At 28.4% G+C, this 13,655-nt stretch overlaps 1 protein-coding gene across 1 annotated transcript in view; it reads left to right on the forward strand.

Moving 5' to 3' along the window:
- LOC129972330 (inactive dipeptidyl peptidase 10-like) overlaps nucleotides 1-13,655 on the forward strand; it is a 475,818-nt gene that overhangs the window by 228,236 nt on the left and 233,927 nt on the right. Inside the window, exon 2 of the mRNA XM_056086431.1 lies at nucleotides 11,401-11,515. Coding sequence (XP_055942406.1) covers nucleotides 11,401-11,515 — 115 coding nt within the window. The remainder of the gene's footprint in view (nucleotides 1-11,400; nucleotides 11,516-13,655) is intronic.

The following is a 13,655-nucleotide window of genomic DNA, read 5'->3' on the forward strand; positions in this document are numbered from 1 at the left end:
GAAATATATTTTGTAAACAAAAATCTTTTTTTCAAAACGATATTTTTAAATTTTATAATCTAATTAATTAACAATTGTCTTTCAATGATACTAATTTAATTGTTGTATAGAGGTTTTTACTCTTAATTTTAACACTTTTAAAAATATGTATATTTTTAATATGATATGGAACGATATTTTTTTTCTATAGTGTTTTTCTATCAATCTATCTTATCTATAGTCAAGTTGAAATCAAATAATCAAAAAAGACACTTTGAAAAAATAAAGTTTTCGCGTATTTCATGAAATTGCTATGAACAACTATCAAATATATTTCTTTACCATTGAAACTTTTGCCTTGTTTTCGCTAAGCTATTTTGTCATGCCAGAGAACGCTTCACAAGGAATTGACTTACAACAGTTCCTATATATTAACTTTTGGCGTGTATTTAAAATCTTTACTGAATCTATCGCATCATTCTTGGCGAATTATTTGCTGTTAATCTCAGGCATGCTTTAATAGTATCCAAAAATCGAATTTATATTTTAGATATGTTTTTCTCAACTTATTTTAACAAAAGTTTAACTCAAAACTGCACTTTCACAATATTAAATACCAAATTTGATATATTTAAGTCATTGCGTTTTTGGGTTACCGCTTTCGCATGTTCCTAAAAGTACAGACCGACGTACAATCAATCCTTTTTGGATATGCATTAAAATTTAATAAGTGTCTATATAATATAGATGTTAATTTTGCATACCAAATTTTATGTATCTAGCTCTCTTCGTTTTGCAATTACCATACTAACTTATATTCGAACAACCGGGCAGACAAACTTCCTCTAAACAGACTTTACACAAAATTTAATTGAAATCTGCAAATTTGGTATAAAGACCGTATACCAAATATCAACCATCTAGCACAAAGTGTTTTTCAGTTACCTTTGTCCCAGATAGACGGATATTTCCTAAAATTGTGTTTTTAGAACTCAGATAGGTCTGAAACGTGGAGCTTCGTCAAAATCTCAAATTCGAAATTTTTTAACGATTATTAAACTTTCTCTATATTACATATATGAGAAGGTAAAAAGACAGAAATAAATCAGAAGTTCGCTTGTTTCATTACATTGCTATAAGATTCAACTCAGCAGGACGTTTCTTTAAAACTGAGGCTGAGAAATTTCTGTTTGATTCATTATACGAAACATGGGAAACATTAAAGTAAATGAAAGACATGTTTATGAACAAGCAATAAGTTCTTATTTTATGCAAAATAACAGTAAAATTTAACTGTGCGAAAACAAATATCTGTTTTACATACATTTTTTAAAAAAAACGCCAAAATGGAGCTAAAATTATTCGCCAAAACAGCCAAGTTTAAATGTTTGCTCATACATAAACAAGGACTAATTCATTTAACTCTTCCCTTTGTTATTAGCATAACCCTCAAGAATAATTGCAATGAAATGAAATGAATTCAACCGAACAAAACATTGACTTTTGCGCGGAAATAATGCTTCGACAAAGGGAACTACAAAAGCAATATTCAGATCCCAAAAGCCGCATCATGATAATGCAAAATGGTTGCAAATAATGATGTTTGCTATACCATTCATACCAAGCGTGCGTGAAATTATTCCAGTCTTAAAACACAATGACTAGAAAATTTCAACGCCAAGGCTTAAAGCTTTCGCCTTATTTTAGCCGAGCCATTTCGGAACAATTCATTACAACGAGCTTGAAACACGGGCTTTCCAAGTTATTGTTCAGACAAATATGGCGGCCTTCATTGTGCGCGAAAAATCGTCTGCAGCCACATAATGGAACTCGCTAATCGAATTTATCTGAGAACGGCGCATCTACTCGGCGGAGGGGAAAAGTTTTCACTCAAACAAAAGAGTTTAAACGCTTGTTTCTAGTTGCCGCTGCAAAAGGAACATTAGCACTTCGCTTTGTGCGTGGATTAAAGTTAAAAATTTCGGAGTTTTCTCTCAATTATACCCGGAAGAGGTTTTCTGGCAAAATAAAATAGTTTTATAATGTAAATAATGTGGTGTGTTGGCAACGTCTTTTTCGTCATTTATATACTCGTTAACTCTGCAAGTAGATGAAAACGATTTTTAAATACCATATCGGTATTAAAAGAGAGCGCGTTTTATAGAAAAAGTTAATGACAGTGAAGAACGGAGATGTTACCATTCGAATTCTTAGTGTTTGTTTATTCATTAAAGATTATCACACGAGCGAAATGTTTGAATAAATTTATAGATAGTTTTCCAAAACTTTTATTAGTCTCTTTGTGCTTGACATTCTTTAATTTTTGACTATTTTCCCTATAATATGGATTCTAATCAACTACAGGATTGTATTTCGAGTACTATATTCCAAAATTTTTAATTATATTTCTTTTTACATTTAATCTTGAATCTGTATATAATTATCTAAATTAAGTACAATTTCTAGACTAAATTCAATTATTCAGAGTTAATTTTTATGCTAGCTTCTCTTTAAAATTATCTAAATCAATTAGAATTCCTTGACATTTTTTTTCTTCTTTTGTTTCCTTTTTTTTTTTTTTTTCATTGGTTCATTATATATGGCTTTATAGTATAATTGTAAACGGCTTTTCTTTTTTTATTGCTATATAATATTTGTAAATGGCTTTTCTTTTTTTCATTGCTATATATTGTATAATTGTAAACGGTTTTTATTTGTTCATATTAAATATTAATCCTTTGTAGGGCTGTGGGAAGTATGCTTCCCACCAAATTTATCAATCTTTGTATGAAATTATGTAAGTTGGCATAAGTTCTGACAAATGTTTTTAGAAAGACAGAACCTTAGATGCTTCAGTTCTTTATCTTACACAAAATGATGTGTCTTGATTTGTTACTTAATTATTAATGAACCAAATTAATTCATTAATCAAATTAAATTTATATAATAAATTTAATGAATCCCTTTTCTTATTCCAATTTCAAGCCTAAAAATATTTTAACATAATGTGATTAGAAAAAATGGCCCTTTAAAGGGTTAAATAAGGACAACAATCGATATCCAAGTATAATTAATTTTGCAAAGTTTAAAAATGTAAGAAAAATTTCAAAGTTTTTAACAGAACCCAGCTCTATAACGAATACCGAATTTTGTAAAAAATTTTAAACTATTATCGGTTGTGCTTTACTACTGGTATAATTTTCTTCATTTCTTTACCAATAACGATCAATACTTTGTATACGTATCTTTCATAGAATCATTCTAACAAAATTTTGAACCTCGAATCGGTGACATCATTGCATAATAATGTTTTAAACTTTATATGCAAGTTTCATTTTCTTCCTCTGTAATCTAGTGGGCACTGTATTCACATGTCATGCGGAGTCCTGGTGGTAAGTTCACATCATCGGAACCGGAAGTTTCCAGGTTCGTGATCCAATTCCACCGAAGAACTCTCATGTCATACTCTTTAAGTGCCTTTTAAATTTATTTTTAAGGTTTCTTTAAGTGCCTAAGTGCCTTTTAGATACGCCGGGGCTAAATGCCCTCCTGTTGGTGTGATGAGGAAATTTTGAGTGGGGGTGCAAGCTCAGGTGTCTTCAAATTACGTGGTTCAAAATTACGAAATCAGTTCCAAAATAGTCCTATTGTTGCTTTAAAACGGGAAGTTCTTATAACTAAACTAAATTAAACCTGTCACGTGGGGGACTAGTGTTTAGTTCCCTGTCGTGGAAATGCTTCTCATGATTCTAGTATTATATCATGCCCAATAATCTGTTCGATCACTATAATGGTTACTGGCATAGGGTCGGTGACATGGATTATATTCGTCTGGTTTGATTGCTTGAACCAGAGAATTCCACGTTCCATCTTTATAAGATGGAACTTAACAGAAAGAATGTTTGTCCGTCTCTCTTACAGCAATTTTTTAATAGTTGTAGTTTTTTTTCCCCTTTTTTTTGAAAAAAATTCCGTTTACAAAGTATACAAAGAGAAAATATTGCAATCGTAGAAAAGTGGAAACTCGCTAGTTTGACGAATTTCTGCGTTTCATCTTCTTAAATCTCACAAATACATTTCTTGAATTAAATCCATCAGTCGGGCACCTCGAAATGAGGATGAGATGCTTCTGGTATGGTGGTTGGATCTCGCTACCCTGGTAGGTACAGAAATAGGTAGTGGATCTGGCTCCTCCCATCGATGACAGGACGAACTTCCTTCGGGAAGGATTGTACCGTGGCCGTTGTACCGTTGCGGTGGTCCGATCACACAGTTTTATTTATCCGTGTGCCTTCGGGCGGGTCGGAGAGTCAGTGGTATGACTATCCGTCTGTCTTCTAAGAACACGTTAAATCAAAGAATCTTTAAGCTGGGTGAATGAACTAGATGGATTTCACACTATATTTATAGATTTCTAATTAATTTTTAACGAAATACATTCAGCGAAAATCTGACTTTCCGGTTATATGTTAACTTGATAAGTGCAAAACAGAAAGAACTAGATGGGTAAATTTTGGTACACAGGTTTATCATCTAAAGTATAGATCAATGTTAAATTTAGAACCAAATCCGTCAAGGAGTTGACCGTTCTGTCTTTCTGTAATTTTGAATGCTTTTAAAAGCAATAATTAAAATCAATAACACAGAGAAATGAAAACATTTTAGCATTTTACTTGTTCATTCTCAGTAAATTTTGAAGAATATCTGTCGAAGATTTATCTGTCTGTACTTTCACAAAGTTAGAAACTTAATGATTTTAATAACTGAAATTCACTTTGTAATTTTGTCACTATATTTGTAATTTTATGCCAAATTTTGTTTTTAATATGTTGCAAAAAAGGAGTCCAAATTAAATATTCGATTTTCTGGTACTTGTGTATTACTCGCATGGCAGCATTAATCACAAATGACTGCACGTTTAATTCACGCTAAATGTGAATATTTTATAACTATTGTTTGCCAGTGCCATCAAATTAATAATACAATGCTGTATTTTTAATTATATTACAACTCTCATGTTTGAGATACTTAAAGTAAAAATCTGAGCAGTCGTGGCATTCATTACTGTATCTACAGTCCATAATTTCAAGCGGGGAGGAAAGAGAGATAACACATTTATTCAAGAACTTGGTTGATCACTCTTACTGAATTTTTTGAATATATAATTTTTGCATCAGCATTCACAGATAGTATTAAATATTATTTAAACTTTAAAATTTTATTGTGTTAAAATTATCTTCCTAGTATATCTGGTGGTTGAACTGACTTGGCATGTGAGTGAGTCACAATGGTCCATTAGATGTGTTGGAAATGTAGTCTGTAGAGATATATCAGAATCCAGCAGTAAATCCGGATTCTGACATATTTTGTATGATCGGCGGAGAAAAATAGAAAACAGTGTACTATGATGTATCTCAATTTGATGTATTTCTCTAGTCGAATGTATTGATCTATGAATTGTCTATGCGAATATATTCATATATTAAATGCTTCTGTATTCGGATATATTGATCTATGAATTCTTTATTCAGATATATTGATCTATGAATTTTTTATTCGGATATATTTAGTCATCATATAAATTCTTTATTCAGATATATTGATCTATGAATTTTTTATTCGGATATATTTAGTCATCATATAAATTCTTTATTCAGATATATTGATCTATGAATTTTTTATTCGGATATATTTAGTCATCATATAAATTCTTTATTCAGATATATTGATCTATGAATTTTTTATTCGGATATATTTAGTCATCATATAAATTCTTTATTCAGATATATTGATCTATGAATTTTTTATTCGGATATATTTAGTCATCATATAAATTCTTTATTCAGATATATTGATCTATGAATTTTTTATTCGGATATATTTAGTCATCATATAAATTCTTTATTCAGATATATTGATCTATGAATTTTTTATTCGGATATATTTAGTCATCATATAAATTCTTTATTCAGATATATTGATCTATGAATTTTTTATTCGGATATATTTAGTCATCATATAAATTCTTTATTCAGATATATTGATCTATGAATTTTTTATTCGGATATATTTAGTCATCATATAAATTCTTTATTCAGATATATTGATCTATGAATTTTTTATTCGGATATATTTAGTCATCATATAAATTCTTTATTCAGATATATTGATCTATGAATTTTTTATTCGGATATATTTAGTCATCATATAAATTCTTTATTCAGATATATTGATCTATGAATTTTTTATTCGGATATATTTAGTCATCATATAAATTCTTTATTCAGATATATTGATCTATGAATTTTTTATTCGGATATATTTAGTCATCATATAAATTCTTTATTCAGATATATTGATCTATGAATTTTTTATTCGGATATATTTAGTCATCATATAAATTCTTTATTCAGATATATTGATCTATGAATTTTTTATTCGGATATATTTAGTCATCATATAAATTCTTTATTCAGATATATTGATCTATGAATTTTTTATTCGGATATATTTAGTCATCATATAAATTCTTTATTCAGATATATTGATCTATGAATTTTTTATTCGGATATATTTAGTCATCATATAAATTCTTTATTCAGATATATTGATCTATGAATTTTTTATTCGGATATATTTAGTCATCATATAAATTCTTTATTCAGATATATTGATCTATGAATTTTTTATTCGGATATATTTAGTCATCATATAAATTCTTTATTCAGATATATTGATCTATGAATTTTTTATTCGGATATATTTAGTCATCATATAAATTCTTTATTCAGATATATTGATCTATGAATTTTTTATTCGGATATATTTAGTCATCATATAAATTCTTTATTCAGATATATTGATCTATGAATTTTTTATTCGGATATATTTAGTCATCATATAAATTCTTTATTCAGATATATTGATCTATGAATTTTTTATTCGGATATATTTAGTCATCATATAAATTCTTTATTCAGATATATTGATCTATGAATTTTTTATTCGGATATATTTAGTCATCATATAAATTCTTTATTCAGATATATTGATCTATGAATTTTTTATTCGGATATATTTAGTCATCATATAAATTCTTTATTCAGATATATTGATCTATGAATTTTTTATTCGGATATATTTAGTCATCATATAAATTCTTTATTCAGATATATTGATCTATGAATTTTTTATTCGGATATATTTAGTCATCATATAAATTCTTTATTCAGATATATTGATCTATGAATTTTTTATTCGGATATATTTAGTCATCATATAAATTCTTTATTCAGATATATTGATCTATGAATTTTTTATTCGGATATATTTAGTCATCATATAAATTCTTTATTCAGATATATTGATCTATGAATTTTTTATTCGGATAGATTTAGTCATCATGTAAGTTCTTTATTCAGATATATTGATCTATGAATTGTCTATGCGGATATATTCATATATTAAATGCTTCTGTATTCGGATATATTGATCTATAAATTCTCTATTCGGATATATTGATCTATGAATTCTTTATTCAGATATATTAATCTATGAATTTTTTATTCGGATATATTTAGTCATCTAATAAGTTCTTCTTTATTCGGATATATTGATCTATGAATTCTCTATTCGAAAATAATCATCTATTAAGTGCTTATCTATTCAGATATATTCACCCATTTAATGATTCTCTATTCAGATATATTCATCTATTAAATGCTTCTCTGTTCAGATATATTCATCTATGAATTCTCTATTCGGATATATTTATCTATTAAATGTTTCTCTATTCACATATATTCATCTATGAATTCTCGATTCGGATATATTCATCTATTAATTGCTTCTCTATTCGTATATATTCATCTATTAAGTGTTTCTCTATTCGGATATATTCATCGATTAAATGCTTCTCTGTTTGGATATATTCATCAATGAATTCTCTATTCGGATATATCCATCTATTAATCCTCTATTCTGATATATTCATCTATTAAATGCTTCTCTGTTCGGATATATTCATCCATTAAGTGTTTCTCTATTCGAATATATCCATCTATTAAGTGCTTGTCTATTCGGATATATTCATCTACGAATTCTCTATTCGGATATATTCATTTATTAAGTGTTTATTCGAATATATCGTATGAAGTACTTTTTTGTTCGGATATATTTTATCTGCTGTCTTACCTTTGCTAACAACAACTGCAATCCCTAATTCAAGGTGAATATTAGCAACATCGTACCACAAATGCATTATTTGTTACTCAATAGTAAGATTCGAACAGAAGCAATACAATATTTTGAGGTATCTTTAAATAGCGCTTAAATTGTTACCTTTTGCTTCTTTCAAGATGCCTTAATATCCTTTGGTTTTATCGATGCTATTTTAAATCATTCTGTATTTAACTGATTTATAACTGATAAAATTTTAAAATGGATTTTTAATAATGGATAAATGGAATTTTATGCATTTGCTGCTTTTTTTTAAATATCGAAATCTTCGATGAATGATTTCGAGCATATTTAAAATAAAATAAAATTTCTTAATTTCGTTTTATTCATTTATAATGAATTACCTTTCATTTTATTAAAGAAACGTACTAAATAAGTCTAATCATGAAAAAGTCCAATCATTCTAATAAAAACCTCAATGCCTTTTAGTATTCATAATATTTAATATTTATTAGTTATAATAATTATTTTAATAATTAGTAATAACAGTTTAAAACGAATCTACGGCCGCCATTTTGAAACTGTTTGTTCAATCCATTTTCAAAAGAAAGTAAGAAACCGATATTATTTCCAGTCATTTCTTGTTATGTAAACTGAAAGCGAGGTCTATATTTTGAGAGTTTTTTTTTTTTTTTTTAAGAAAATCCCTTTTATAATGGAAATCAAATATTGGTTTTAGTTAATCTTGCAGAAGATTCGGTTCCTCAATAACTTACTCGAAAAAGAAATTTCTAGTTACGCAAATATTTTATCTTCTCTTTCTTACTCTACCCTAAAGTGGGCTATTGATTGTTCGATTTTAAATGCCAGATTCATGAATAGAAGTTTAATTCTTCAAAGTCTTTCATCTAATTTTTTTGCTGATTTTGATTGCAATGTATTGATATCAGGAAATAAACAACTGCGGTATTTTATTCTATAATTTGAACAATATGTAGTATTGTATTCTAGAATTGTATATAGTATCAATGTAGTAATTTATTCTAGAATTTTTAGAATGCAAATTTTTACTAATAATAATATTAACAAATCATTAATCGTAAATGATAAAGTATGTAGCCAAATACAGAAGTGCAATTATTTCCAAATTTTAAACTTATTCTAGATAATTTTATTATATTTTTAATCCAAGAGAGAAGTAAATGCTGTTCTAGTTGCAAATGTTGGAATTAAACACTCGTACTTTATTCTAGATAGTTTTGTTAGCATTAAGAATAATGTTAAAGACTCTATCGATTTTTATATTGCAAACGATTTTAATGCTCATTAACTTATCCTTTTTTTATTTACAATTATTAAGACAAGAGTGCTATTTTATTTTTTTGCTACAATCATTAATTTTGATAAGCATTGTTTATCCTTGCTAATTTTATTTATTATGGTATTATTATGTCTAGGATGTTATTCTTTATTTCTTTTTCATAGTTCTAAATAAGTTCGTTTCTTTTCTATTAACTCAACAAATATTTAATTCTTCTTGTATCTGCAAACGATTTTGATAATGTTGGTTGGAAATTTTAAACGAGCTTGACATTTTTTAGTTTATTCTTTCTTTCTTTCTTTTTTTGCTTTTTTTTCTTTTTCTTTTTCTTTTTCCTTTTCTTTCTTTTCTTTTCTTTTTCTTTTTCTTTTTTTTTGTAGTCATTACGACAAACACTTAATTTCTTTTTCTTTTTTTAGCTATAGGTGGTTATTACATCCATTTCTTATTCCTGATAATATAATTATTTTAATATTATCATGACAAAGATTTTATTCTTCTTTTAATTTAAAACGATTTGTATTTCATTCTAAATAGTTTTGTTGCTTCGTTATAAATATAACAGAAGTTTAATTACTACTTTAGTTGTAAAGGATTTTAATAATCATAAAATACTTCAAACGATTATTTTTATTATGGTATTATAAATTTTCATTCAATTGCAAACGATTTTAATAATATTCATTGCTTCTTTTAAATAATTTTATTACGGTAAGTATTTAAATACCTTTCTAATTGCTTTCTTAAAAGCTTAAAAGATAACTTTATTTTTTTTATGAGTAGCATGCTTATTTTAATTTATATACTTTTAACATGCATAAATTTTAAAAATACAACAGGCGCTTGATTACTTCTTTAGTTGCAAAAGATTTGATTTTAATAATCACAGCGTGCTTCAAACTATTTTGTTATTAAGGCATTATTATGTTCATTTAGTTGCAAACGACTTTAATAATATTCCCTTTTAAACAATTTTGTTATATTTCATTTTTATGATAAATACCTTTCTAACTACTTTAATTCAAGAAAACTTGATTTTTTATAAGTAGAATATTTACTTATATATATATGTTTTTAAATACAACAGAAACTTAATTACTACTTCAGTTGCAAAGGATTCCAATAATCGCAATATGCTTCAAATGGTTTTGTTATTATGATATCATTATAAATAATTGCAAACCGTTTTAATAATATTTATTGTTTTTTATACAATGTTGTTACATTTAATTATTACGATATGTATTTAAATACTTTCATAATTACTTTATTAAAAGGCAAAATGATTTTTTATGAATAGAATATTACTCTTAACATGAATAACTTTTATAAATACTTTAATATAATTTTAGTTGCAAAAGATGTTAATTAACGCAACTTGCTACAAACTATTTTGTTACTATGATATTATTATAAGTGTTCATTCATTTGCAAACGATTTCATTTTAATAATAACTGCTGGTTCTTCTAAACAATTTTATTACATTTCATTTAAATATCTTTGTAACTGCTTTATTCTAAAGGCAAACTGATTTTTTAGGAGTAGAATGTTTATTTTAACAAACATAACTTTTATAAATATAACTGAAGCGTAATTACTATTTTAATGGCAAAGGATTCCAATGTGCATTCTACGATCGTGCTTCGCAACGTGCTCTAAACGATTTTGTTACTATGGTATTATTATTAATGTTCATTCAATTGTAAGCTATTTTAATAATATAAATTGTTTCTTTTAAACAAATTTATTATAATTTATTAATACGATAAGTATTTAAATACCTTCATATCTTCTTTATTAAAAAGGCAACTTGATTTCTTATGAGTAGAATGCTTATTTTAACATTGCCAAATTCGAAACATCAGAGAATAAAACTTGCATGTTCCATCTCGTATTGATGCTGATTCTCTTTTGTTCGCAGGACTTGGCATCGGAGGAGGAGGAGCAGAGGAACTGGAGAGGAATCTGCATCGCCTTACTTGTCATCGCCACCGTCTGTTCTCTCATCATCACATCCATTGTTCTGCTCGCGCCCGGTGAGTGAGCGATCCCCGATACTTTTATGATATCCTCTAATGTCCTCCGTCATTTCCATTCCGATGAATATCCTTATTGGACTTACCTCTGTCCTCCAATACGACGTGGACATAAGTACTCTCTCGGAATCTTTGGAGCCCGCATTAATATTAAAGAGAATGCTTAATGGGTTAGGGAAATCAATGGCGATATTCCATGATCGTATAATCAGCTGTAGTTCGAATATTTTCTTTTTAATTGAGAGATTTGAAATGAATGTTTTTAGCAAAAAAATATATTTTGTTGAAAGGTATATTACATTTAAAGTAATAAACCGGTTAATAATAACAATTAATAATATTAATTGATTAAATCGACTTATCAAATTGACAGGTTATTATCGATATATATATTTATAAGCTTATTTTGGTTGAAGCAGAATGCAGGCTCGAAATTTTAAATTTTTAAATTAATTTTAATATCCATTCCGGGAAAGCAATTTATTTACAAGCTGGCGCGGACAAGGCACGTCCGCAGCAACACGGAACAAAAGCAGAAGTAAGAAAAAGGGCGCGAAACAAATGATCACTAGCCTTATATAACATAGGATTTCCGACCACGCGCCAACTGAATACACGTGTTGACCTTTGACAAGGGCAACGAAGGGATCACTTTCATTTAATATGTAGAAGTGATTGGGCAGTAATTTTTGCACAACTTCAGTTGAATTAATTAAACAAAAGTGGAATTGTATCAGGAAATGAGAGAATGAAATTACTATGGGCTAAATTAAGATAAAGCTTTGGAAATTAATTTGGTTTAAATTAATAGTTTAATATATAAATCTAATTAAATTTAATTAATTTCCTAATTTTTATATTAATTTAGCCCATTTACCGCACTGCATACAGATCAGGATATTTCTCGTTTTTAGAAGGCCAAACGTTGCGGCTGGGTCACGAGATATCTCGTTATTCATGTTTTTTTTTTTTTTTTTTTTTTTTTTTTTTTTTTTTTTTTGGCTAAATCAATGCATAACCAACCAGAGGAAAATATTTAACACATGAAAAAACTCGAAGAAATCTGTAAGACATACGCCTGGAACAGCACGTTTTGAGGCAAATTTGTACGTTCTAAAATCATTATAACTTTGTTATTTATGAAGCAATAAGAGGCGGAACACGCAACACGAGGAAATTCGTGAGCGGTCCGAAACAGAGGGGACGCGAAACACTAGAAAACTCGTCAGCGGTCATTAATGTCTTAAAACAAGATACTGCTACAAATCGTGCCGGACACCATTGCACAAGGGAATATGCTTTACCGAATATTACATTCTAAAGCATTATTCGAGTCTATGGAATAAATAATAGTTAAAATGTAAAAAATCTTATATAATAAATTCATGTATAAAATATATAATAATATTTAAGAATGCTATATGTAAATATAACACCAAATGCAAATTAAAAATGTGTATATATGCACCCTATTGCTTGCCAAGCATGCTTATAAAAAACCTAAGCTCATTGCCATGGCAGCCCATGTGGGCCAAAGTGTACAGTGCCCATATCTGCTTCCTTGGCCGAGGGCCCTGGGGTGTAAGGCATATGTCCCAGTTAGGTGGTCAGCCTAACGTGGAACCCTCAGTCCCCAAGCATGCTTGGTCCTCAATTTATCAACCCACTGAAGGGATGAAAAGCTGAGTCGACCTTTCCCAGCCCGAAGATAGAACCTCGGACCTGTGCTTTGGGAGCTCGAAGTGCTACCACTACGCCAACGGGCTTCCAAGAATGCTTCTAGAGAGTTCAAAAATGTGCGAGCCCTCAGAGGGCGATAAGCGCGCAGAGCGACGTATGCAATGTGTTAACCATTCTAAAATTTTCTCTTATTTTCTGATCCAATTCCCTTTTTTTATATAATTAATTCTACAGGCACTCTATAAAACAGCTCACTTTAATATTTTCTCACTCTTCGAGAGATGGCATAAAAATCCCTAATTCTTAAAACATTCTTTTAAAGATACCTGAAATTCCCTTTCCTAAATCTATACGAGTGAAAGAAATCTTTATGAATATTCAAAGTAAAATCACTGAGGGGAAAAAATTTGGTCTCTTTTGCACTTGTATCGCGATGTAAACGGAGGTCAGTTTCATCATC

Source organism: Argiope bruennichi, chromosome 6 (genome assembly GCF_947563725.1).
Source record: "Argiope bruennichi chromosome 6, qqArgBrue1.1, whole genome shotgun sequence".
NCBI classification, from domain to species: Eukaryota; Metazoa; Arthropoda; class Arachnida; order Araneae; family Araneidae; genus Argiope; species Argiope bruennichi.